Consider the following 25,831-nt stretch of genomic DNA (forward strand, 5'->3'; position numbering starts at 1 on the left):
GGCAGACACAGGTTTTGCTCAAAAACCATCCCTGTAATTATCGCCATCCATCTGTCCCTTGACTCCCTGCTGCTAAAAAACATCCCCGCAACAAGATGCTGCCACCACGTCTCACGGTGGGGATTGGATGTGCTGGGTTTGCACCAGACATAGCATTTCCCTTGGTGGCTGTAAAGTTCTAGTTTCGTCTTCTGACCAGAGCACCTTCCTCCATACATTTGGGGATTTGCCCGCATACCTTTTGGCAAACTCAAAACCTGCCTTCTTATTTTTAACACTAAACAACAGCTTTCTTTCTTGCCTCTCTTCCATAAAAAGCAATTCTACGGAGTGTATGGCTTATTGTGTTCCTGTGGACAGATACTCTAGTTTCTGCTTTGAAACTCTGCAACTCCTCCAGGGATACCTTTGGTCTCTGTGCTACCTCTCTGATTGAGGCCTTCGTTGCCTGGAGTGTGAGTTTTGGCGGGTGGCACGTTTTTGTACCGTGTGCTTTCCATTAGAAGACGATGGACTTGATAGTGCTCCTGGAGAACATCAAATATTTGGATAGTTTTTATAACCCCACCCTGACTTGTACTTCTCAACAACTTTGTCCCTGACTTGTTTCGAGAGTTCCTTGGTTTTTATGGTGTGATGCCTCTTGCTTAGTGGTGTCTTTGAGGCTTTTCAGAAAAGGTGTGTTTATACTGACAGATCACGAGACAGCCTGAAGAAAACGTATTTAATCTTGTTCAATCTTCTACCAATTTAAAACTATTTACACTTCATATAAAAAGCATCAAAGAAACATCTAAATTAATCTTGGATGCCAGGCTCTTTAAAAGCCTCCCGAGAGTTAACAGTTCAGAGTTTAGGATTGTGCACACCGCACAGATGCTGTAAAAGGGCCGTTCAAAGGTCCCATTTAAAATTCCAGCTCTCCAAACAATGAAACAATCTTGGAAATGAGATAAAAACAATGTCCTCGGCTTTGGCCTCCAGATACATTTGTCTGGGTGTTCTCAATGTACCACTATGTTTTGCTGTTGCGCAACTTGACCGGGAGATCAAACACTTCATTAAGCGGCCAGAATGCGTCAGGTAGTCAGTAATGAGGTGAATGTTTGACGAGTGAAAGCAATAATTACCCAATTGTTTGGTTTTCTTATATATAATTATGCATTTATTGACAAGAATGATACAAGTCTGTAGCGGGACACACGAAAGTCAGGACAGCAAACAGATGAGCCTTCGGTTTACTTTGTGGACCTCCGGGTCCTCTTGTCCCAGGAGAAGTTTGCTCCGTAGGATTTCACCCGGGGCTTTGAGGTCCTCTTCTCTGTGACTTCGTAGCTCCAACCTAAGGGGAAAACATGAGAGTAAGTGATGAGGGGTGAGAGCGTCCCATTTGGGATGAGTTCCAGCTATGATGAGGTGTTCTGCAGACATTGACAGGTTGTGTGTGTAGAATGTCTCTAATGACTTTCGTGGAGCAAAAAACAGTCAGTTGCCTTTGCTTGGTTTCAACTAACTTCCCCAGATGGTTTGGTTCTCTGAGTCAGAGTTAACTTGACTGCTGCTAGACAGAAAACACATCCCTCATGTTTTACTGCCTGTTCAGCTCAGATTGAATCATTCCAAACTTTTTTCTTTTGTGCCTCAGTTGTTCGGAGGCTATGACGTTTGTTTTCTGGTTTTTAACGGGTGATATATTATAACCATCTTCCTATTCTTTGATGACAGCATCTAGGTCTACAACACTGAATCAGCTGAGCAATAAAGAGTTCACATATTTGTGTCCCTCGAATTCTTCCCAGTTTGTCACGTTCCAATTGCAAACTTTGTAATTCGGTCTGATAGAACACAGTGGTGCATCACTGTGAAGTGGAAGCAAATAAATATATTTTTTCATTTATGTTTGTTTCAGATAAACATCTGAAAAGTGTGGCATTTTAAAGCTAAAACTTTGCAGAATCAACTTTCATTCCAGCTGCAGGTCTTTTAGAAGGCGTTTCTAATGGCTTTATTGCTTTCCAATTCCTCTTTTAAAAGCTGGAGCTCAGCTAGATTTAGTGGAGAATGTCGGTGAACAACAATTTTCAAGTCTTTCCACATATTTTTCACTGAATACAGATCTGGACTTTGACTAGGCTGTTACAACACATGAATATGTTTGATTTAAACACATTTCATTGCCCCTCAGCTTGTATTTTTAGTCATTGGCGTGCTGGAAGGTGAACCTCCAGCCTTGCTCATCAAGTGACTGAATATCTTACCGGTCACTGCTTGAGAAAAGCATTCCCGCAACATGATGGTGCCACCACCGTGTTTCATGAAGGGGATGGTGTCTTTAGAGTGATATACATGGTTGGTTTTCAGCCAAATTTGGTCTAATGTGACCAGCGCACCTTCTTATATGCAGTTCCTGCTTCATCTACAGGCTAACTGGACCTCTTGCAGCTTTCATTCACCAATGGCTTTTCTTTAGTTACTTTTCCATGAATGCCAGTTTTCTAGAGTGCATGTAATAGTCAACTGATTCTTCCACCTGAGCTGTGAAGCTCCTCTAGAGTAACCACAGACCGGTGTGTCATAATGTTATTTAATCTTGGGATATTGTTTTATAACCTAATCTTGCTTTGAACCGCTCCCCGTTTGCCCTGACCTGTCTGCTGGGTTCCTCGCTCACCAATGTTCTCTAAAAAACCTCTGAGGCCTCCACAGAACAGCTGGATTTATTCTGAGATCAGAACACACAAAGGTTACTAACGGGGTAACGCATGAAGGCAGCTAGTTCTACAGGATTTTATTTAGGGGTATCCGAATAAAAGGGGGAGAATAAGTAAGCATGACACACTTTTCAGATACTTAGTACAGATTTTTGAAAACTATGCATCAATTTCTTTTCAGTTGTTAACGCGCTACTCTGTGCAGCACATAAAATACTTATGCAGATCACTGAAAAACCATATAAAGAACCTGAAGTGAAAAAGCCATAAAACATAATATGGCCTCTTTATGTCTGTCCTCAATCAGAAATTGGAAAGTATAACGTTCAACCCTTGTGTGTCCCACTCCTTTAGATTCCAATAATTCACTGGGTTTTTTTGGTTTTATGGATCTTACCATTTTTCTCAGCAAAAGCAATGGCGTCGTCCTTTGAGGAGAACGTGAGCACCATGTTAGACAAAGGATCGGCCCTGCAACACAGAGGGAGAGATTTGAGCCGCTCAGAACTCACTGCTGGAATTAAATGTTACAGGACACAATTAAAATGAACCACCTCAACCTTACAATGGTCCAGTTTTATTCAAAGTGATGCAGGAAGGGGTACGTCGTACTTACGTTGAGGCCCAGCCCATCAGCGGGTTCTCCCACCGCTCTCTGGTGTCAAAGTCCATCTTCCACTTCTTGGTGCTGTTGATGCCAGACTGCATGGCCGTTTTGGTGGGAACAAAGATGTGAACCTTGCGGGTTTTGATGTGCTCCTCCGGGACCCCCGTCAGAGTTGTTATGTCCTAACAGACCAGGGAGGAAAAAAGAAGACAAAAGACGTTGACAAAAAGCAAACTTCAGACAGGAAACATAAAAAATAAGGGTCATCTTTTGTGGCTGGTGGAAAAATTAACCATCATAAAAATCTTCAGGCTTTCGCCACTTTTGACTGCGGTTAAAAGAAACAGCTGAACCTTCTTAAACCGATGAGGCTTTTGTTTGGCAGGGATACTGTTCCTGTCAGTTCATGATGAAGACTCAACCATCATTTTCTCTGTGTAGGGCGTTCTACATTCATAATTTGGGTCCCTTGGCAGAACACAGACTTTCACATAAAACTTGATGACACAAACTCACCACAGGGATTTTATAAAGGGGAAGATGAGCTGATTTGTGCCTCAAAACAAGAACATTGAAAAACAACAGCTAAGTTAAGTATTATAAATCTAACTGAAACCACTATCCAACCATTTTGTTTTGTTACATTTTTTTAAGAAATGGTTTTAATACCGGAAAAGGGTGGCTTGTCCTCTTCAGGTTGGAGGGGAGTTCCTGCCTCAAGTGGAGGAGTTTAAGTATCTCGGGGTCTTGTTCACGAGTGAGGGAAGAATGGAGCAGGAGATCGACAGACGGATCGGTGCGGCTGCCACAGTAATGGGGCGCTGTGCCAGTTTGTTGTGGTGAAGAGAGAGCTGAGCCGAAAAGCAAAGCTCTCAATTTACCGGTCGGTCTACGTTCCTACCCTCACCTATGGCCATGAACTTTGGGTGGCCATGAACTTTGGGTCATGACCGTGGCCGGGCACTCGCTTAGAGATAGGGTGAGGAGCTCGGCCATCCGGGAGGGGCTCGGAGTAGAGCCACTGCTTCTCCACATCGAGAGGAGCCAGTTGAGGTGGCTCGGGCATCTATACCGGATGCCTCCTGGATGCCTTCCTCGGGAGGTGTTCCAGATACGTCCCACTGGGAGGAGGCCCAGTGGACGGCCCAGGACACGCTGGAGGGACTATGTCTCTCAGCTGGCCTGGGAACGCCTTGGGCTCCACCTGGAGGAGCTGGAGGAGGTGAATGGGGAGAGGGACGTCTGGGCGTCTCTGCTGAGTCTGCTGCCCCCGCGACCCGGTCCCGGATAAAGCGGAAGATGACAAGTACGACTAGTACAAGGTTTTAATACAATAAAGACATTGAAGTCAATTTGTTTCAGCTATCGACTTTTACCTGAACCGACAAAACAAATGTGAATTAAGCAGTTACAACTATGTCAAAATCTCAGAAATGTCATGAATCTGAAGCAACCTGGAAGTGTGGCCTAGAATGGAGACAATATTCTCTAAAAGGCTTTGCCAGAAATTAGGAATCAACCACTTTGATGAATGATGTTAAATGTTTGACGGCTGGCTTTCCTAGCAATGTGATCCACCTTCAAGTTACAGATCCACCACACCATGCAGGAAAGTGAATAATTACATTAAATTAAATATTAGTAATTGTAACAGAGAAAAAAAAAATAAAGTTGGAAAAATTGTTTTTCCCTGAGCCTCATATGGACTGAGATAGACTCTGATTCTTTCCTGAAAAGCATCGGTGATCACGCCAAAAAATATCAATCCGACTGTTCCAAGAGGTCACCAGGAGACAATCCCAAACTTCAGGGCCTGAAAACTTGGTCTTAACGTCAGGAAGATGCTGAAAGGAAAATGCTGTGTTGGCTGTAGAAATGGAAACATGCAATCAACTGTTTCATGTCTTCTGTTTTTGACCATCATATCCTCACTTTCAATAAGGGGGACGATGAAGAACAATAAATTGTTAAAAATCTAAGGAGTGAACATGTTTATAGGCGCCAAAAAGGAAACAAAATCTTTGGGTTCTGTTTTTATGGTCCCTTTCATATGATGGATTCTTTTTGACATTTTTAGTTCTGAACCCGACCCTTTACCGTGTTCTGATCTGAATTTAAACCTGGCCAGAATTAAATTCTTGCGTTTTGGCTTGTAGACTGTTAACATCAGTTTCTTCTTATCTTTTAATATGTGCAGTTTTTTGTAGCTGAACAACAGAATCATAGCAACAAAACAAGAAGTGCAATCGCTGCAACAGCCAACAGATGTAGTCTTGATGTCAAGTTGTCCTTGACCACAAAACTTTCAGCTCAGGTAATTCATAATTCATTGGAAGTGAATAGCAGCTGAACTTTCTTTGGTTAAAACACACATTCTGTGTTGCTTCAGCTATGAACAACAGGCAATGATTTTGTTATGATGTGGTACAAAATACCACATCATAACAAAATTAACTGTAACAATGAACTTGTCTTGACAGAAATGATTTTCAAACACCTTTAAAATCAATTTGACTGTAGAGCTGGAGCTCAGCAATAAACATCTTAAAATTATCAGTGTAAATAATAAAGGAAAAACAGATATTACCTTTGGGATATTTACATATATATACATATATATATATATATATATATATATACATATACATATACATATATATATATATACATATATATATATATACATATACATACATATATATATATATACATATACATACATATATATATATACATATACATACATATATATATATACATATACATACATATATATATATACATATACATACATATATATATACAGGGGTTGGACAATGAAACTGAAACACCTGTCATTTTAGTGTGGGAGGTTTCAAGTCTAAATTGGACCAGCCTGGTAGCCAGTCTTCATTGATTGCACATTGCACCAGTAAGAGCAGAGTGTGAAGGTTCAATTAGCAGGGTAAGAACACAGTTTTGCTCAAAATATTGAAATGCACACAACATTATGGGTGACATTCCAGAGTTCAAAAGAGGACAAATTGTTGGTGCACGTCTTGCTGGCGCATCTGTGACCAAGACAGCAAGTCTTTGTGATGTATCAAGAGCCACGGTATCCAGGGTAATGTCAGCATACCACCAAGAAGGACGAACCACATCCAACAGGTTTAACTGTGGACGCAAGAGGAAGCTGTCTGAAAGGGATGATCAGGTGCTAACCCGGATTGTATCCAAAAACATAAAACCACGGCTGCCCCAATCACGGCACAATTAAATGTGCACCTCAACTGTCCTGTATCCACCAGAACTGTCCGTCAGGAGCTCCACAGGGTCAATATACACGGCCGGGCTGCTATAGCCAAACCTTTGGTCACTCGTGCCAATGCCAAACGTCTGTTTCAATGGTGCAAGGAGCGCAAATCTTGGGCTGTGGACAATGTGAAACATGTATTGTTTTCTGACGAGTCCACCTTTACTGTTTTCCCCACATCCGGGAGAGTTACGGTGTGGAGAAGCCCCAAAGAAGCGTACCACCCAGACTGTTGCATGCCCAGAGTGAAGTTTGGGTTTGGGCTGCCATATCATGGCATTCCCTTGGCCCAATACTTGTGCTAGATGGGCGCATCACTGCCAAGGACTACTGAACCATTCTTGAGGACCATGTGCATCCAATGGTTCAAACATTGTATCCTGAAGGCGGTGCACCAATACATACAGCAAGACTGGTGAAAGATTGGTTTGATGAACATGAAAGTGAAGTTGAACATCTCCCATGGCCTGCACAGTCACCAGATCTAAATATTATTGAGCCACTTTGGGGTGTTTTGGAGGAGCGAGTCAGGAAACGTTTTCCTCCACCAATATCACGTAGTGACCTGGCCACTATCCTGCAAGAAGAATGGCTTAAAATCCCTCTGACCACTGTGCAGGACTTGTATATGTCATTCCCAAGACAAACTGACGCTGTATTGGCCGCAAAAGGAGGCCCTACACCATACTAATAAATTATTGTGGTCTAAAACCAGGTGTTTCAGTTTCATTGTCCAACCCCTGTATATATATACATATACATATACATATATATATATGTATATATATATATATGTATATATATATACATATATATATGTATATATATATATATATGTATATGTATATATATGTATATTGCATTAAAGCAGCTGCAGCCCAGTTTACCAGATGTTTATCACTAGGCTGAAAGAATATATGCCAGTGTGACAGTTGGAGTAGGTGGGACCTGGGAGCCCCTTTAGGCTTCTCTATCAAAGATCTGGACCTATTCTTCAGGGATTTAGGAAACAAGCACTGGGAAGTCGGCGACAAAACACAGACGAACCTCCCAGCACGGCGGCAGCAGCCACCCAAAGACTGAGGCCTTTCCAGGAGGTTCTCCTTTCAATACAAGAATTTTACACATTTCAATGGCCATTACAACTTCAAAGAATCTAATTTTCGTCATTGTCTGTCATCTGCCAGTTGATTTGTAGAGAGGGGGTCATTTTCCATGAACCCCACACAAAAGCCCGCCTTTCTTATGGCCAAGGAGCCTCAGATGGTTTTCAAGCCCAGTAAATTACAGGTTTAACCACAAAAGTACAGCTTGTTTTAGCAATAGATCTTTTTGCCGTGCTAAGAGGCAAACACAGCCTGAATTTAACCATAAACAAGATCTGCATATACAAAAAATAATAATAATTTTAAAAATGAAAGGACAAGGGCAGACAAAAGGAGAAGTGGGGGGTGGGGGGGCTGGACTTCACAAGTGCTTGGTAATTATTTCCGGCTGCCCTATCTACTTAACCTTAACAATTCCTTCTTGTCACAAAAAGGAGGAAAACATGTTCTCCTCACCCAGAGGGGGTAATGGTTCATGACACAAAAACACACAACATAGTATTGCATAGCAACAAAAGCAGGTTTTTTCATAAACTTGGTGAGTAAAAATATATCTTGAATTTAGCTTTCATTTTCAAGCGTTTTCTAAGATCTGCATTCCCAAAAATGGAAGGATAGGAACTTTTTGAAAGTCTTGGAGAGGAGACAAAAACATTACAACATGAAGTGAATCATATTTGTAATCAGAAATGTTTTTGCTCATTTGCTGTAGTTCTGGTGCCTGGATGCATGGTTCTTTCTCTGAACCACAATAGAAATGATGCCTCTGAGATTAGCTGGTCAGACTATGGTTCCGCGTATGTAGTTACATAAACCATGACTGACACATGGGGCTCATGCATGGTACACTGGTGTGGTAACTTGTCCAGATGTAGCAGACCTTAAATCATTTCGGAGGGAGTTGATCTGCACATTATCGGAACATGAACTCTGCCAAATCGCTAAAACATTTCTGCTCATTATTTAGCTTTGCTTACAGAAATAATATTCTGGACCTCTATGATACTATTTTCTCATTACACCCGAGAGGTAGGAGAGTTATCGGCATAACAGGCACACCCACAATGCCCGGATTCACAAAGGGGGAGGGGGTCGATTGTGGCTGGAATGTGGTGTGTTCCCAGGAGGACCAGAAAGGATCGTCACAAAAGGAAAACACACACGGTGGGCACTTTTTCTTCTGCCATGTACAGGAAGCAAAATGAGAACTATCAAGTTTGACACTATTCAGAGGGCCTTCACAGGACCCTACAATACCTGGCTGGGCAGACAGAATGCCGGGCGCTAAGAAGGGAGGGGGAGGATTGGCCGGCAAAGTCTTCGTCACGTGAAAGCGTGTCAACATTTCTGACACCTTCTGGCTACTTGCCAAATAAAAGCGCATAGGAGCCTGTTGCCGTGGGGCTGCTTGGCCCACCAGACTGCTGAATGCTGGTACCTCTAATACTCCAACAGAAACTTGGGTCTGACCACTTCTGTGTGAACAACAAAGACATCTCAAAGTGCTTCAGTCTGGAGGAAAGAAAAACTGCTGAAGAGAAGGATGCTGAGCTTCCAGCTTCAAGAATCTTCAGCTGAAGCTTGAATGCATTGTTGGTTCAACTTAAAAGTGCACGACAGCTCAGCTGGTTCATGTTTTTGGACCCAATGGGTCCAGGAAATCTATTCTCTAGTAACTGACATGTGAAGAAGTGTAAATATGAAGGCTGAAAAAGCTGAAGGCTCTCACCAAAATAAATCCCATGAAAATATATAACATGGCAAACAAGGACAACAGTAAAATGAAACAGACTGAAAAACGCTGATGGAAAAATAAATCCAGATTCCCACTTTTAACAAAAAAAGAAAGAGGATCATCTGTGAATGATGGACTGTACATTTAGAAGAAACCCATTCTGTAAAAAGCATCTTATAAGGAAACCGTGAGAGGAAGAAAACTTCTAAATCCAAACTTTATTGCTTTAGTAGCGTCACGTCAAGGGAATACGTGGACCTTCAGTAAATCCCGGGAGAGAACTTTAGTTTAACAGTTTATACCATCCAATGAGCACAACAAAAAGTTCCTAATGCATCCTGGACAGCTTCAATGTGAGATTAAAAAATAACTAAATGAGATTTAAATAAGTCTTTGAATCTTCATAAGAACCTTCTCACGCGACGGCTGGACAGGAATACCGACTGTGGAGCGTTATGCAATGGGCTGCGTATCCTCAGATGACTACAGTTCAGATATTCACTCTGTTGCAGTTTTACATACCATGCAGAATTATGAAACGGCCAGTGCACTGATGATATTACCAGGGGTTCAGCCATATCACTTGAACCATCTTTACTTCACCTATGAAAAACTCTGATGTTATCATCATTTGGGAGAAGAGAAACCAAACTTTTAATTGCTCATCCTCACAGACGTTACAGATCATTGTGCCGAAAGTCAAGTTAAGCTGACAAGCATGGTGAATTATGTCGAACACAAAGTTAGTGGAGAGGAGCCGTTGAACCTACTATCATATAATCAGACATTCAACAGAGGTTCCTGCAGCTATAAGGATTGTAATAAAGTTTTGCCCTCTTTGCTTCTTTAGGTCATTTTTTGAAACTGGGAAATGCTCCAGCTAATTTTAATCAGTAAAACCCTGAATTAAAAAAAGTCCCTGTTTTTATTTTTTATTGAATTGATTTGTCTACAGTTTAACAGAAGCCAGGGCCTCTGCTCATGCGTTTCATTTAATGTAACCATGAGTTAAGTCTTCTTTAAAAAAAAGGATGAAGAAAACAAGCATAGGGAGGACTGACATTCAGACATGGGGAGTTCAGTTGCCGTCTGTCTGAAAAGGGAGTTGGAGACAAGGACTTTACCACTTCAATTCTCACAGAGTCGGTCATTTTATTTTTAGCTTTAGGGATCAAATGGCAACCAACAGAAGCGTGGTGTTCAGGTTACAAAATAAAACGTAGGAACGTCTGCATGGATCCACTCAATTAGGGACGACAGGTTTCTGCCACAAAACAGTTATGCAGAATTAGAGTTTTCTGTTTGAGAAAAACTTTTCACTTAAAAAAAAAAAAAACTTTTTCTTACCCAAAACCCCCCCAAAAACTAAAGCTTTACGTCAACTTCTTCAATAGTGTTTGAGTTTTTCAAAAGCAAAAGCACACTTATGTCCCCAGTTTTGTAAATTAAGTGCTAAAAATTAGCCTGTGTCATTACTCTGCTTCCTCACACCAACATCACTATTGTAGCCATTTTATTTGTCCAGTTAAATAAAACAGACAACAATGAGCAACATTTTTAAAATCTAAACCGCTGAAGAACTGGATAAGCAACCCACTGTCCGCTTCTCTAAGTGTTCCTCTAGCCACCATTACCTTCATATTGTTTAACACATCTTGTCAGTTTCAGATGATGAATATCCACATTTCCCACAGTTTATACAAAAAGATATAAAACCCAGATTTCTCCCTCTCAGTGATCTAAAACATGGCCTCCATATTTCTTCCGATATCATTTGAAGACCGGTCCAAATGAAAGAAGAGATTTTCTGTGGTGGGTTATGCTTTTCTGTAAGCAACGGAGCTTTACCAAGACAGCAAATGTGATTTAGAGCTCATCAACAAGATGAAACAACAAAAAGTGAATCAGTTTTATATAAAACATTTGAATGCTCCAATACAAAATAAATAAATCCATAAATAAATCAAGTTTTAACCGGCCATTTTTAATAAAATTGGAATAAAATTAGATTGTTTGATCAAACTTGATTCAGCTTTTACATTTTTTTTTTAAATCTTTTGAGAAATTTTCATCTTTTCCTATCCGAAACAAAATTTTTGGTAATTTCATATGTAAAATTTCCAAGGGTGTGGATCACTTTGGGCTCAGCTGTTTTTCAACAAAATTGTCTACCTTGTTTAGTTTTAGTATCATCTTTGTTGTCATAAAACATGATGCCGAAGTTGGCCTCATATCTGTCTAAGTTTTAAAAACCTAATTGACCATAATTTAAAATCTGTAATCAGTACTAAACTGGATTAACCTCCAATAAATAGATTTTCTTTAACTAACAACTATTTGATTTGTAAAAAACACAAAAAAAAGGAACACAAAGAAAACAGTGAAAGTGGTTTGTTCAGTATTTAAACCTGATCCATTTATTTGTAGGTTGTTAGTGACTTATAAACCCACACTTTCAATGAATTGTGACTCATATTTGTTTAAATACTGAATAAACAATGAAGAATGTTCACGATATAAGTAGCCATTTATTTTTTTTCCCAGGTATTCAAAAATGTTTAACTTTTAAATAATGGAAATAAGAAGTTATGTCTAGAAAACAGGAATAGTCCATTAAAGATTCTCACTGTTTGATAACATTCATTAAAACTACCACAGTTTTGTTGTATAACGGCATCTACACAAATATTTAATTTAGAAATGTAAAACATGGTTCAATTGCAGCAATTATTCCTACTGCTGCAAAAAAAGTAACATATACAACATTTACAGTATTGTAGTTTTGAATCAAGTTGGAGTTTTCACAGCACGACTTTCTGTGTTTGATGCAAAAGGAAATATTCTGACAGTCAAATTTGTCTTTTTTTCTTTTTTTTAGAGGCGCTGAAAAGGTGAGGCATTGTTATTTTGGCCAGCTGACTGGCAGTGCATAGCAACAGGTAGGTAAGGAGTAATGCTGCGTTCCTGTGTGCTCCTTACAGCCAACAACTCTGGCCACTGCGGGATCTCATTAAAAACGACGTTAAACCACAGAAAGGTCACGCTAGAAGATTTTAGCCATTTTAAAACAGTAACCATTAAAAATCCTGGTATACCTGGATATCGTTATGTTGCACGTTTATCGGAAACTAAAAACATTTTCCCACACCTGCTTTTTTTTTTTTTTTTTTTATATTTATTGAAACAGATTCAATACTTAAACGCGGCGTAAAAACCTTGTTGTTAACCACCCACGCCCATTCTTTAAAGTGAACTTTATATCTCAGTTTTTAAACCACTAGAAAAAAGGAGAATTACGTAAATAAATAAAAAGTACTAGATATAATGCGAAAAAAAACTACTTCCCACGTGTTCTTGCAATGATCCTCAATGACCGGATCATTTGTTATGATAACTACCTCTCCATTAACCGAAGTTTGAGGGTAAAACAAAACATGGAGGAATAATCCTGACAGAAACAAGAGGATTAACATGTTTTTCAAATATTTTTATTGGTTTAGATAAATTGTTTATCACAGATATTAGATATTTAGCATTTACTCATTCTGAATTTGATTATCGTTAGATTAATACCAATCACTGACTTTAAAACGTCTTTTTGTTAGGCTTCTTAAACTTGAGTATCTGTTAGGATAAGGATGTGACAATTTGTTTTCATTTCTTTTAAACAAATGTGATTACTGGGGGAATAGAAAACATTTATTCCAAGTTCAAATCTAACTAGGCGCTTTAAAAACTAAATAAACCGTGCTGGTACGTGGCTGCAATGGCTGAGCAAATGTTTCTGAGTGTTAAACTCACTCCTATAAACTGATATTTCCATTTGGTTCTGCAGATAGAGACCAATAAACAGGACCAGCTCAGATGAAGCATTTCTATATTAACCTCGACGTTTTTGTGGATCTTGCACAATAGTTACGACACTACGAAGTTGCAGCCTATCACAGGACGAACACCTGTACACCAAAACTGCAGCTCAGCGGCCTAAAGGGCGGTAAGGTCAGCCGAGCTGAATGATGTTGAGTCAGCATGCGCTGAAAGCCCAAACACATCACCCTTAACCCCACACCGGCCGGCCCACACCCAGACCGAGAGGCTCACTCATCAGCCTCTGCCGGTTCCCACCTACAGATGTCTTTGAAGAGCAAAAAGCATGCCAATTACTGATTGGACATAGGAGGGGGGCAGGTCTAATAGCAACAAATATTAAGTTGCTTGCTTGCTCATGTGTGGGAGTGATCCAACACTGGAGAATGAGAGGCAGCTGGCCGAGGGTCATCTCGGATCTCGCATTACACATACTAGTGAGAATCGGAAGAAGAGGACAACAGGAAAGGTCATTTGGGAAAGTGTTGGGAAAAAGCCTGCCTGTTTATGTCCAACACTTTCTAGGAGGTGAAACAACTTAAAATGTTTTCTACATTCTTCTAAATCCACAAGTTTGGGACAACTGACTGTTGCCATTTTGCAGGATTGCTTACAAAGCTTTTATTATAAATTATAGAAAGATTATTTTACCTGTACCTTTAAAATGGTGCAACAGTAATATGACTCATACGTTACGGTTGTGATCCATTCGTTTCTGTTACTCATTTAGTTGTTTATCTTCTTACTCATGAGGCAAACGTCAGAATACATTTTTGGAACCTTTGTCAGATTTTGAAAAAACAAGAGGGAATAAAGTTTTAAAAGCAGTTGCCTTTACAACTAACGCAGAAATGCAAGTGTAGGCAAACAGAAATAACCCAACCAGACACTTTGTGAAGGAAGCCTGCACTGACAGAGCCGAAGAGTCCTCCTAAGAGGCTGGTTCTCAGTGGAAGAGAGCGTTAATAAAAGGAAATAGGTTTACTGAATGATGCATAATAAATCCTCTTGTCTGGTACTCTTCAAAGACTAACATCCTCTGACCCGCTATACTCCAAACTTGAGCTGCAAGATCTTTATTTTCCCCCCTTCTGGTTAAACGCACCATATGAGAGGTTCAACCAGACAAAACAGACACTTAATTTGCTGTGTGTAAAGGAGGGAGGAAGGGTGGGAGAAGAGGGTGAGGGGGGTAAAAACAGGGGGGAGTTGGGGTAGTGAATGTGGTCTGCTCCACGGTAGGTCACCTTGTCTGTAAAAGTAGGCTGAATCTGAAAGTATTCACCTGTGTACTGTAGACTTTAAAGTGCCGCTGCTACACATATTTACATGCCTGGGCTATCTGGACTGAGACAGGTATGCAGGCAAAGTTCCTGTCTGCATATGGAGGGACTACTCACTTGTTTACAAAAAATAGGTTAAAAGCTAAATACATTGTTCTTGCAAACACGTAAAATGTTCTCCATTTAACAGCTGTACTTTTAAAAAGGAAAGAGTTTGTTCCAAAGTTTTTGGTATTCCAGATTTGGGCATTTAAAAAACAAAAAGTGAACTCAAACTCCTAGTTGACTCCATTTTCAGGCCAATTAAAATCATCCTACATGAAGAACACTGTCAGTCAAGATTAATGCTGACTGACAGACACAGAACCCTTCAATCTGATTCCAATTTAGGTCTTTAAAAAGAACCAACAACATGCCTTTTGCGTCAACCACCTTACCGCAGTCGAACCCCACATCTTGTGCCCAGATGTGATGTCAATTGCCAGGCAAGTGGTGTGCACCAAGATCCACTAGAAACCAAGTATTTTGCATTAAACAAACACAACAGGCCAAGAATCAAATGGCCCTACCAATCTAATACCCCCCTTTCCCCTCTCCATCAGCTTTCCTCCTTCTCCTTCAATTCCTCGCGGCCTAATAACTGTCCTTCTTCGTCTAGTAAAACCCCGGAGCCCTTGGAGAACTCTATAACAAGGGTTCACAAGTGCTTTAAGATTATAGTGTTGTCTTTATGTGGCGACAGGGAGCGGAGCTGGCCGTGGTTGAAGCAGGAGTAGTAGACGTTTGGACACTTGTGAATGTGCGGGGGTACAAACTACCGCTTATGGAGGCAGCTGTTGTGGCTGTTTCTGCAGAAGGGGGCCGGAGCGTTCAAGCAAAAAGGAGATGACTCTAATTGACTGAGGTCACAGACATTCCCCGTGAAGCTGTGTATCAGTGGCCAGCGAGCCGGACCCTGGGAGCTGCCCAGCATGCTTAATCAAACAGTAATTACAAACAAAGGCGCGTCGGCCCGGCGCTCCAGCGAACAGCTCCGTACACTGGAACTCCATCACGCAGGTCTTTTCTGTATGGCATCGATCCAAAATTTCAGACAACGATGTCAAAGTTTACTTTGTAATAAATTCAAGCTCTGAATTTTACATTTTGAGAAAGGGGAAAAAATTTCCAGCTTTTCAATTAATTAAAATTAAAACAGGCAAGAAAGGCTGTTTTCTGGGGATTTGAGGAATTCTTCACAGACGCAGGAAAACAGAGTATGCCTTTTATTATCCCATAGAAAAAAAAAAGCTATTTCAAGGTATTTGTGTGTGTGTGTGTGTGTGTGTGCGTGTGTCCATTTAGCAGTTTCACAGGGAAAAACTGTTTTTCAGTCATGTTGTGTAAGGTGATGTGGATGTCCAGAAATTTAGGGCTGGGGACCCTCTGCACTGCTTCCCTGTTGATGATTGATGGTGCAAGAGATGTTCTGCACTTCCTAAAATCCACCACAATCTTTTGGGTTTTTCTGCTGTTTCTAATGAGATTGGTGGTGGAGCACCAGGCTGTCAGCATTCCCACCTCCATCCTGTAGGCTATCTTATCACCGCTGGAGATCAGCCCCCATGATTGTTGTTTTGTCCGCACATTTAATGATGGTGTTTGGGCTGGCTGGCAAACAGCATCAGAAAGCGCAGGAACACATGTGGCAGGTCAAGGATAAAGTTACAGATACATTTAAAGAAAGGAGAGAAACGAGCCAAGAGGCCAACAGTAACTCTGAAGGAGTTGCAGATTTACAGCTCGGGTGGGATAATGGGTTGTCAGGACTGTTATTAGTCATGCACTCCACAAACATGCTTTACATGGAAGAATGGCGAGAAGGAAGACATTGTTGAAAGAAAGTATAAAAAAGTAAAAAGTCAGATTTGTAGTTTGCCACAAGCAACGTAGGAAACACAGCAAACATGTAGAAGAAGGTGCAGTTGAAACCAAAATGAAAGTACTGGAATACAAAGGCTATGAGTTGGAGAAAACATCATTCTTAACACACCATCTCACTGTGAGACATAGAACTGGCAGTATCATGCAACGGGAATGCTCGTCTTTAGCAGGAACAGGGAAGCTCGTCTTAAGTTGACAGGACCAGGAATACAGGTTGATCCTAGAAGAAAACCTTAGACGCCACAGAAGGCTTGTAACTGGGTCAGAGTTTCAACTACCCCAAACACACATCAAAAGGTATATTTGTGCATTAGTCATGACCTAAATCATGTTGAAAATCAGCAGCATGATCAAAACATTTGTGTTTAAAGATGTTCTCTATCCACTTTATTCAAGCCGGAACAATTTCACAAATTCACATCACAATTGTCTTGTTCATAAAAGAACATTTGTAAACCATGTACAATCAAATAATTTGATGGTGTGACGTGAATACTTTTGTAAAATATTGTATAAAAATTGTTGATTTTAGATGCTTTAATGACCAAGGCAGCCAGTGTTGAGGGATCGTTTTCAATAAAATTGTTTAGATTCTGGAAGAGATAGATGTTTTTGTCCTTCCGTATAATACGGAATTATTCCGTATAATAGACAGGAACACACAAACTGTAGAGATGCGAGTTCCTGTAAGGGGTTGCATTTTCTTAGACAGGCAAGAACAAAGTACAATATAACCGAGTATCACAGACAGAAACCTTTAACAGTTTTTGGAGTGAAATCCAAATTATCACTTGACCTGCCCGAAATTGCAGCCTCATCCAAATGAAGTTATACACAACAAGCAGCACGCCACTTTCTCCTCAGGGAGCATCGCCACCCGACATGACCTCTGAAAAGATCGAGATCTTTTTGCCAATCGGTCTCACCAGAAGCAATTTTCACTTATCGACGGCCTGATGACTGACTAGCGTGCTGACATACACCAAATGCCCGACAGGAAGAGGACTCTCGCTGCCCTCTTTTATGCACGATTGAGAACACTGTACTGTAAACAGCTGAGGGCCTCTCTTTTTGGCCCGTCTGGGTGAGCATTAGAGCACTTCCCGCCGTCGCCAGCAACAACACACCACAAAGGAAGCTCTGTGACAAACAACACTGAGGTGGCCACTGTTTTTTTTTTCTCTCCCCCCAATCCAGTCTCAGAGGGTCTCACAAACTTTTTTCCATGCAAACCTCTTTTCTTTAAAATCCCTCCCTGTTTTTTGGAGGCCCTTTTTTCTTGTCCCTGCGGGTCCTCTTGGTGGCCCCTACTGAGAGGACAGAGACAGACACTCCCAGCCAAAGGTTTGTCTGCCAGTATGGCCAGCTTTGCTTTGGGACAAAAGCCTCCAGACGCTGCCCACACCGCCCCCTGCCCATTCAAAAAAAAAAAAAAAAGTCTAAAACAGAATCCCTTATTCCCCCAAAGTCCCGTTTTTTGCACTAATAGTCTATGTCCCTCATGTTTCAATAAAAAACCACAAACTTCAAACGCTAACCTTGGCCTCTTCAAACCCTGGTTTATCTCTGTTCAGGCTGAGCTCAGATTTCAGATGCATGACCTATACAGTAGGCATGAGGGAACTGCACATTTTTATCCAGCTTGTAGTTGGTTGTTTTTGCCAAAAGGTACCATAGGAGCCAAACTTCCCGAGACTAGTTGACTTATATTTTAGGAGAAAAGAATGCAAAAATACGAAAACAGCGCAAAGGTAGGTTATTGCTTCAACAAGTGTTGTAAAGCTGAGCTTCCCGTTTCCTCTCTATAGTTGAAATCAGACTGAATCCTAATCTTGATCGAAAATTGAAAGTATTATAGTTAAACACTTTTGGAAATCTATAGAAATAATAGAAGCAAAAAAAAAAATGGTAAATGGTTTACTCTTTCTTGGAAGACGCTTGACGTCTTTAGCCTGCTTACAGTCTAAAGTGCCTAAAGTCTGCTTTTGAGTAAAGTCGGTAGATATATTTACGCTGGAAATTAAAATCAAGGAAAAAAATGTGGTTAAAACATAAATACTTTGTGCAAAACCCAACATTTTATAAAGATTTTACTTGTTAGAGAACATTTTTAGTAAAAAAAACAACAACAAAAAAACAAAAAAGATGTCTGCCGTATGTGCTGGAGGGCCAAATTAGCACCATCGTTGAACTGGTCACAGTCCACATAAAATCATTTCGAACACCTCAAATAGAGTCTTGGATTCATTCATTTTATTTCAACTATAAGCATGTAAAACTACAGGCCAGTCTCAGAACACTCTGGCTGTAAAATCCTAATTTACTGTTGTCCCTCAGGATTTACCTACCATAAATTTGTCACCTCTTTGGGAAGTCTCAGTAGTTACTGAGCAAAGTTAGCAGCAGATAATTCCCTGTTTTTTTTTTAGCAGACAGAGAGCGTGTAAATATCTGAGAAGTCAAATGCCAGATTGAGGTCAAATACTAATCTACTAATTTAAACATTTACAAGTTTGCCTGGCAGACTTGCAGGTTACATGTGAGACAATAATGACTTCCTATTGACCCAGGTTTCCTCTCGAATTATTCAGACATAGACTGAAATTCCAAAATCTAAATCACATTAAGTCAATGAAGGCCACAAATAAATCAAGTCTGAACACCAAATTAGGCTTGGCTGGTAGATATAGGATCAGTAAGCTATTTTTACAAGGACAGGAACATTTATTTTCAGAAGCATCAGTTCTATTTAACTCTAGTTAACCGACTAGTCTTTCATCCATCTTAAACCAGCACAGTCAAGCCGACCGTCACAGTCCGATGGCGCTTGAACAGTCTTTCAGAGCTGAAAATTGAGTTATGAAACATTACATAAATAGTTTACAGCAACACAGTCCCACTCACTATACGTCAGCTGGTTTTAAGCTGACTGGCTGCTCATTTGAGCCCTGATTACTGTAAGAAAACATTTTGTCAATCGCAGTTAATTTGTGATTAAACAAGGCTGGTTTATGTGGCTTTTTTCCCTTAATAAATATAATCATTACTTGAAACCTGCAATTGTATTTACTCAGGTTATCTTTTTTTTTAAAATGTGTTTATTGATATAAAACAAGTAGACTGTGCCAAAAAAAACAACAAAAAAAACCAGAAAAAGAATCAGTATGGAGGCAAAACACTGTACACTGCGCTTCATGTAGGAAAGGAAAACACACTTTTAAGTGTAGCAGAAGAGATGCTAATTCTTAAATCCAACAAAAAATATATATACAGGTCCTTCTCAAAATATTAGCATATTGTGATAAAGTTCATTATTTTCCATAATGTAATGATGAAAATTTAACATTAATATATTTTAGATTCATTGCACACTAACTGAAATATTTCAGGTCTTTTATTGTCTTAATACGGATGATTTTGGCATACAGCTCATGAAAACCCAAAATTCCTATCTCACAAAATTAGCATATCATTAAAAGGGTCTCTAAACGAGCTATGAACCTAATCATCTGAATCAACGAGTTAACTCTAAACACCTGCAAAAGATTCCTGAGGCCTTTAAAACTCCCAGCCTGGTTCATCACTCAAAACCCCAATCATGGGTAAGACTGCCGACCTGACTGCTGTCCAGAAGGCCACTATTGACACCCTCAAGCAAGAGGGTAAGACACAGAAAGACATTTCTGAACGAATAGGCTGTTCCCAGAGTGCTGTATCAAGGCACCTCAGTGGGAAGTCTGTGGGAAGGAAAAAGTGTGGCAGAAAACGCTGCACAACGAGAAGAGGTGACCGGACCCTGAGAAAGATTGTGGAGAAGGGCCGATTCCAGACCTTGGGGGACCTGCGGAAGCAGTGGACTGAGTCTGGAGTAGAAACATCCAGAGCCACCGTGCACAGGCGTGTGCAGGAAATGGGCTACAGGTGCCGCATTCCCCAGGTCAAGCCACTTTTGAACCAGAAACAGCGGCAGAAGCGCCTGACCTGGGCTACAGAGAAGCAGCACTGGACTGTTGCTCAGTGGTCCAAAGTACTTTTTTCGGATGAAAGCAAATTCTGCATGTCATTCAGATATCAAGGTGCCAGAGTCTGGAGGAAGACTGGGGAGAAGGAAATGCCAAAATGCCAGAAGTCCAGTGTCAAGTACCACAGTCAGTGATGGTCTGGGGTGCCGTGTCAGCTGCTGGTGTTGGTCCACTGTGTTTTATCAAGGGCAGGGTCAATGCAGCTAGCTATCAGGAGATTTTGGAGCACTTCATGCTTCCATCTGCTGAAAAGCTTTATGGAGATGAAGATTTTATTTTTCAGCACGACCTGGCACCTGCTCACAGTGCCAAAACCACTGGTAAATGGTTTACTGACCATGGTATTACTATGCTCAATTGGCCTGCCAACTCTCCTGACCTGAACCCCATAGAGAATCTGTGGGATATTGTGAAGAGAACGTTGAGAGACTCAAGACCCAACAATCTGGATGAGCTAAAGGCCGCTATCGAAGCATCCTGGGCCTCCATAAGACCTCAGCAGTGCCACAGGCTGATTGCCTCCATGCCACGCCGCATTGAAGCAGTCATTTCTGCCAAAGGATTCCCGACCAAGTATTGAGTGCATAACTGTACATGATTATTTGAAGGTTGACGTTTTTTGTATTAAAAACACTTTTATTTTATTGGTCGGATGAAATATGCTAATTTTGTGAGATAGGAATTTTGGGTTTTCATGAGCTGTATGCCAAAATCATCCGTATTAAGACAATAAAAGACCTGAAATATTTCAGTTAGTGTGCAATGAATCTAAAATATATGAATGTTAAATTTTCATCATTACATTATGGAAAATAATTAACTTTATCACAATATGCTAATATTTTGAGAAGGACCTGTACATGGTGGAATTTGTCAAACTTTGTGAACTGAAGCTTGCAGACTTATATTATTTCTTCATAGGATACGACTCTGCCTCTTGTTTTGTTTGTGAAAAAGTTGTGAATGCAATACATGTGGCTCAAAGAGGCAATTTAGTCGTTTGCCTGTTAGATAATCATCTAGCACTCTGCTTGACCTGTGAAAGAAAAAGTTCATTTCAGGCATTGAGTGATGCGGTAATGACCACAGCCAATATTTAGTCATTAATAATCTAGGGTCAGGCACACTGGAGCCAAGATAGGGCTCCTACTGTATGGGTACATTTCTGTTACTCTTTGTGTAGCGGCTCGATGTACTTTATTGATACAGCAATGTTTATAATCCAAGTTACTTTTAATGTGATCTGTATTTTATCCATATTAGCTATCCATAGTTCTTATGTTGCTTTGCAAACTAAATAAAACCTGATTTGACCTTTACTTGCAACATTTCTGCCAATTTGCTGCATAAATTTCTTTCAGTAAGCTATTCAGTGGTTGTAACAGCAAGGAGGGCTTTGCCAAAAGACTTGATGTGAGAGTTGAGCATGCACACTAGTGACGAAATCTGCCATTAAATTTTTGCAAAAGCCTACTGTCCTGTGCAAGCTGATTAAGAGAGTTTCCAACAGTTTAGCAAGAAAATAATTGGTAGATGACAGAGCAGACAAAAAAAAAGCAGCTATGTGTCACATTGAATAGGAGGGATCCTTACCAATTTCTCATCAACAGTAATAAGTTGGGTGTCTTGTCCTGCTTTCTCTGCCAGCCTCGATGGTGATGTGCTTGCAGACCTGCAAAATAAAATAATAATTTTATAGACATTACACTCAACAGTCCACTACAAAGAAGTACATTAGACAAACAAGTGGCATTTTGCTGTCTTGAAAAACATGGTGGGGTGCGGATACAGTGAAAAGGAAGCGACAAGGAAAGTTAGCCCTCACCCCCCCCACCACTGATTAGTTCTGTCTGGTGAATCTCTGGCAGAGCCTCCCTCTCATCCTAATGACGAGACGTGCTTAATGTTGGCTGTGGATGACTGGCAGGCGAAGACTGTGGAGCTCTTTGTGAAAGTAAAGCCGCATCCTGACACTGAGCGGCACAGGGCCATCGCCACTCAGCCAAGAAAGGGCACATTCTGGATAATATACTAATTATCAAAATATGACTGTGACAATTTGTGTAAATATTGTGCACAAAAGCGTACCTTTGCTTTTCATATAGGAAAATGGAAAAGACGTGCTGAGCTTGATGAAACAAAGAGATGCATTGATTGACTGGCCAGTAATAGCTGATTTTTACCTTAACTGGTTATGCCAAATCTGAATGGACCCTACTTACACTTTTTCTTCACTAACACGACAAGCAAATCGGGCTGTTTGGAAGTTTTCGATTACAAATATCACAGACTGTCTTAAAGTGAAAACTAAAGGAGGACCACCTGCAGTTGGTAAGCCATGAGCTGCATGTCTGTTAAACATGCCGACTGCAGGCTGGCTACTTTAGCAGAGAGGTTAACCAATTAAAGTGTGGTGGTTTATTGAGCAACAACATTCTCATGTATTCTTCATATGACTAGGCAGTGGGGTAGGGTGGCAAGAAGGAAGCCTTATCTTTAAAAAAAAACTAAATAAATAAATAAATGCAAGCTTGGCTAAATTTAGCAAAAAAAAAAAAAAAACACTAATTTAAAGTCTCTCGAAAGGATGTGGGATAATGTGTTATACTCTAACGAACCAGAAGTAGAATCTTTTGATAACAATTGTAATTGTTCTGTTTGGTACAAAAACAGCACTGCAGATCACGAAATGAACACCATACCATCACTTAAACATGGTGGTGGCAGCATAATGCTTTGGAGCTGTTTTTCTTCAGCTAGAACTGGGGCCTTAGCCAGGGGCTGGATTAGGAACAGCTCCAAAGACCAGTTAACGCTGGCAGAAAAGGCATGACAATGGCCAAAAGCATACATTCAAATCAACAACAGGTTGGCCTTACTAGAAGACAATGTTTAGTAATGGTCCAGCCAGAGCCTGACTCTGAATCACTGGAGGTCATTTGAAGAGGAAGTCCCTCACAATCTCACAGATTTGTAGCGTTTTTGCAAAGCAAATGTAGCTAAGTCAACATGTTTCATGGTGGAAGACTCCTACACTAAACACCGTAAAGTGTTGTTAAAATAACAAAAGATGCTTCAGAATATTAGTTTAACAATGTGCACACGTATGCAACCACATTATTTCAGTTTTTTTTAGTTAAGTCTTACAAGTTAGACATCACATTAACGGTGGAAATTGTTTTGAAATTATATTTTCTTGTCAAATGTTTTCATCATGAAAACAAGGTTCTTTAAACAGGGGTGTATATACTATTTACATTCACTGTAGGCTTTGTAAAAGCCTTGTGTTGGTAAAAGGATGCTGAGGCTGGAAATGCCAGGCAGGAGGCCTAGAGGAAGACCAAAGAGGAGATTTATGGATGGAGTTACAGAAGCGATGAAGGTAGTGGGTGTGAGGGAAGAAGATGCAGAAGATGGGTTAGATGGGGGCAGATGACCTGCTGTGGCGACCCTGGAAAGGGAAAAGCCAAAAGAAATAGAAGAAGTAGGCTTTTTAAAAGATAACTTAAGCCATGCAAGATACGTTAGCAAGCCACAATCAAACAAGGTCACAGCCCTTTTATCCAGCTGTCTCTAGCAAACAACACAAATGTGACACCCAAACTACACTAACTCAACGTGAGACAACTTTTCCTTTCAGCACAAACACGATTTTATATTAAAGAAACAAACGATCAAAGCATACATATAGCTTGTGGTACATATGGTAAATTTTAGCCCGATTATTCACTTTCAGTGCAGTTTCTCTACTGGTTGCTAGCTTCCTTGACTGTAAGGTTGCTGAAACTAGTTGTAAAAGCCCAGTCTGTCCCATAACGCGTCTCATTAAAGAAAAGTTCATAGTGTCGCGCTGATCATTAGTGATGGGATTTTGCTGCGCGAAGCAGCACAAAGCGTGCAATTGGGTTTGCTCCTAAAGTGATTTGTAGCTCGACTTAGCTTTAGCTAATCAGCTACCTGATACCATTTATGTAAGGACATTTATCTGACAGTCTAGCAAATGCAAAGACCAAACGAGGAAGCCGAAGAGACACAACTAACCCCCAAAATGTTCTTGTTTTTTTTTTTTTTTCCATTATTTCTGTTTTTTAGAAAGGTTAGCTTCCACAGTTGTGTCTTCTTTAGCCTGGGACAAACCAGATTGATCGGCCTCGGAGGTTTTGCGTCTCGGAGCTGACAATCCCAAAAACAGTAACATGCACGGCAATAAAACCATCTGATAATCAACATTACATTACCTGACAGGATTGAGGAGGATCCTGGAAGCAACATTGCTCGCAGACAAACGACCTAAAACGAAAAGTGACATTGAAGACGCCATGTTTGTAGTCAACAGTTACGTACGGTAGCCCCATAGAAACAAACAGAACGGAATGATGATGGTTAAAGTTAGTGGAAAACTACATGCAATGAGGCCTCAAACCATTTATTCTTTGGTAAATTTACATCCATTCCACCCTTTTCATTATTCATGATTGTTTTCTGGAACCTTGTTAATAATTATGGATACATTTTATTTCTGATTTCCTCACATAATTCTTTTAATTTCTTAGATTCAGCTTATCATGGAGCGCTGAGATTCATAACTAGATGGAGATATCTTACCATCCTTGCACTTTGTATTCTTTAGTTAGTTGGTCGTCATTGTCCCTGCGTAGAGTTTTTCCTTGGCACATTTTAATCTACAAATCCATTCCTTGTTTATGGCCTCTGTATTTGTCCTCTTACATGTCAGCTAAACACACCAGATGAAGTCCACGATGCCAGGATGTTATTACTCTCTGTGCTGCTTCAGAGTTAGGAAGAACAGCCTCTTACTCTGCACCTTCAACCTGGAATCATCTTCAACAGGAACTGAAACTGTCAGATTAAATTTCTTTCAGTGATTATATTACTCGTTTAAATAATCTTGGAACAATGTCACAAAGTTCTTGCTCTTGTTCTTAAATTTGAACTTTTAAATTTTTGTATCTTATTTTGTTGTTTAAACATTGAAACTTTGTAATTTACCTGTCCAGGGTGTACCCCGCCTCTCGCCCATAGACTGCTGGAGATAGGCACCAGCTCCCCCGTGACCCACTATGAAATAAGCGGTAGAAAATGACTGACTGACTGACTTTGTAATTTAGTTACTTTTGTTGTTCTATATGGGTTTTTAAGTATGTTCTAACACCTCTCTCTTGAAAATGAGAATTTGTCTCTCAATGAGACTACGTGTATAAATAACGGTTTATTAATAATAAAAAAAGTATGATACCAGTTACCTATGTAGTTGTTTATTTTAT

At 40.3% G+C, this 25,831-nt stretch overlaps 1 protein-coding gene across 1 annotated transcript; it reads right to left on the bottom strand.

Moving 5' to 3' along the window:
• Positions 1 to 1,137: 1,137 nt before the first annotated feature.
• ndufs4 (NADH:ubiquinone oxidoreductase subunit S4) lies at positions 1,138 to 24,938 on the bottom strand. Its single transcript, XM_047380495.1, has 5 exons — positions 24,785 to 24,938; positions 22,140 to 22,218; positions 3,328 to 3,500; positions 3,109 to 3,182; positions 1,138 to 1,342 (listed from the first exon to the last, which is right to left on the bottom strand). Exons 1-5 carry the CDS (start codon positions 24,865 to 24,867, stop codon positions 1,239 to 1,241), a joined length of 513 nt encoding a protein of 170 aa, XP_047236451.1. The 5' UTR covers positions 24,868 to 24,938; the 3' UTR covers positions 1,138 to 1,238.
• Positions 24,939 to 25,831: the final 893 nt, after the last annotated feature.

The sequence above is a fragment of the Girardinichthys multiradiatus genome, chromosome 12 (genome assembly GCF_021462225.1).
Source record: "Girardinichthys multiradiatus isolate DD_20200921_A chromosome 12, DD_fGirMul_XY1, whole genome shotgun sequence".
Classification (NCBI taxonomy): domain Eukaryota; kingdom Metazoa; phylum Chordata; class Actinopteri; order Cyprinodontiformes; family Goodeidae; genus Girardinichthys; species Girardinichthys multiradiatus.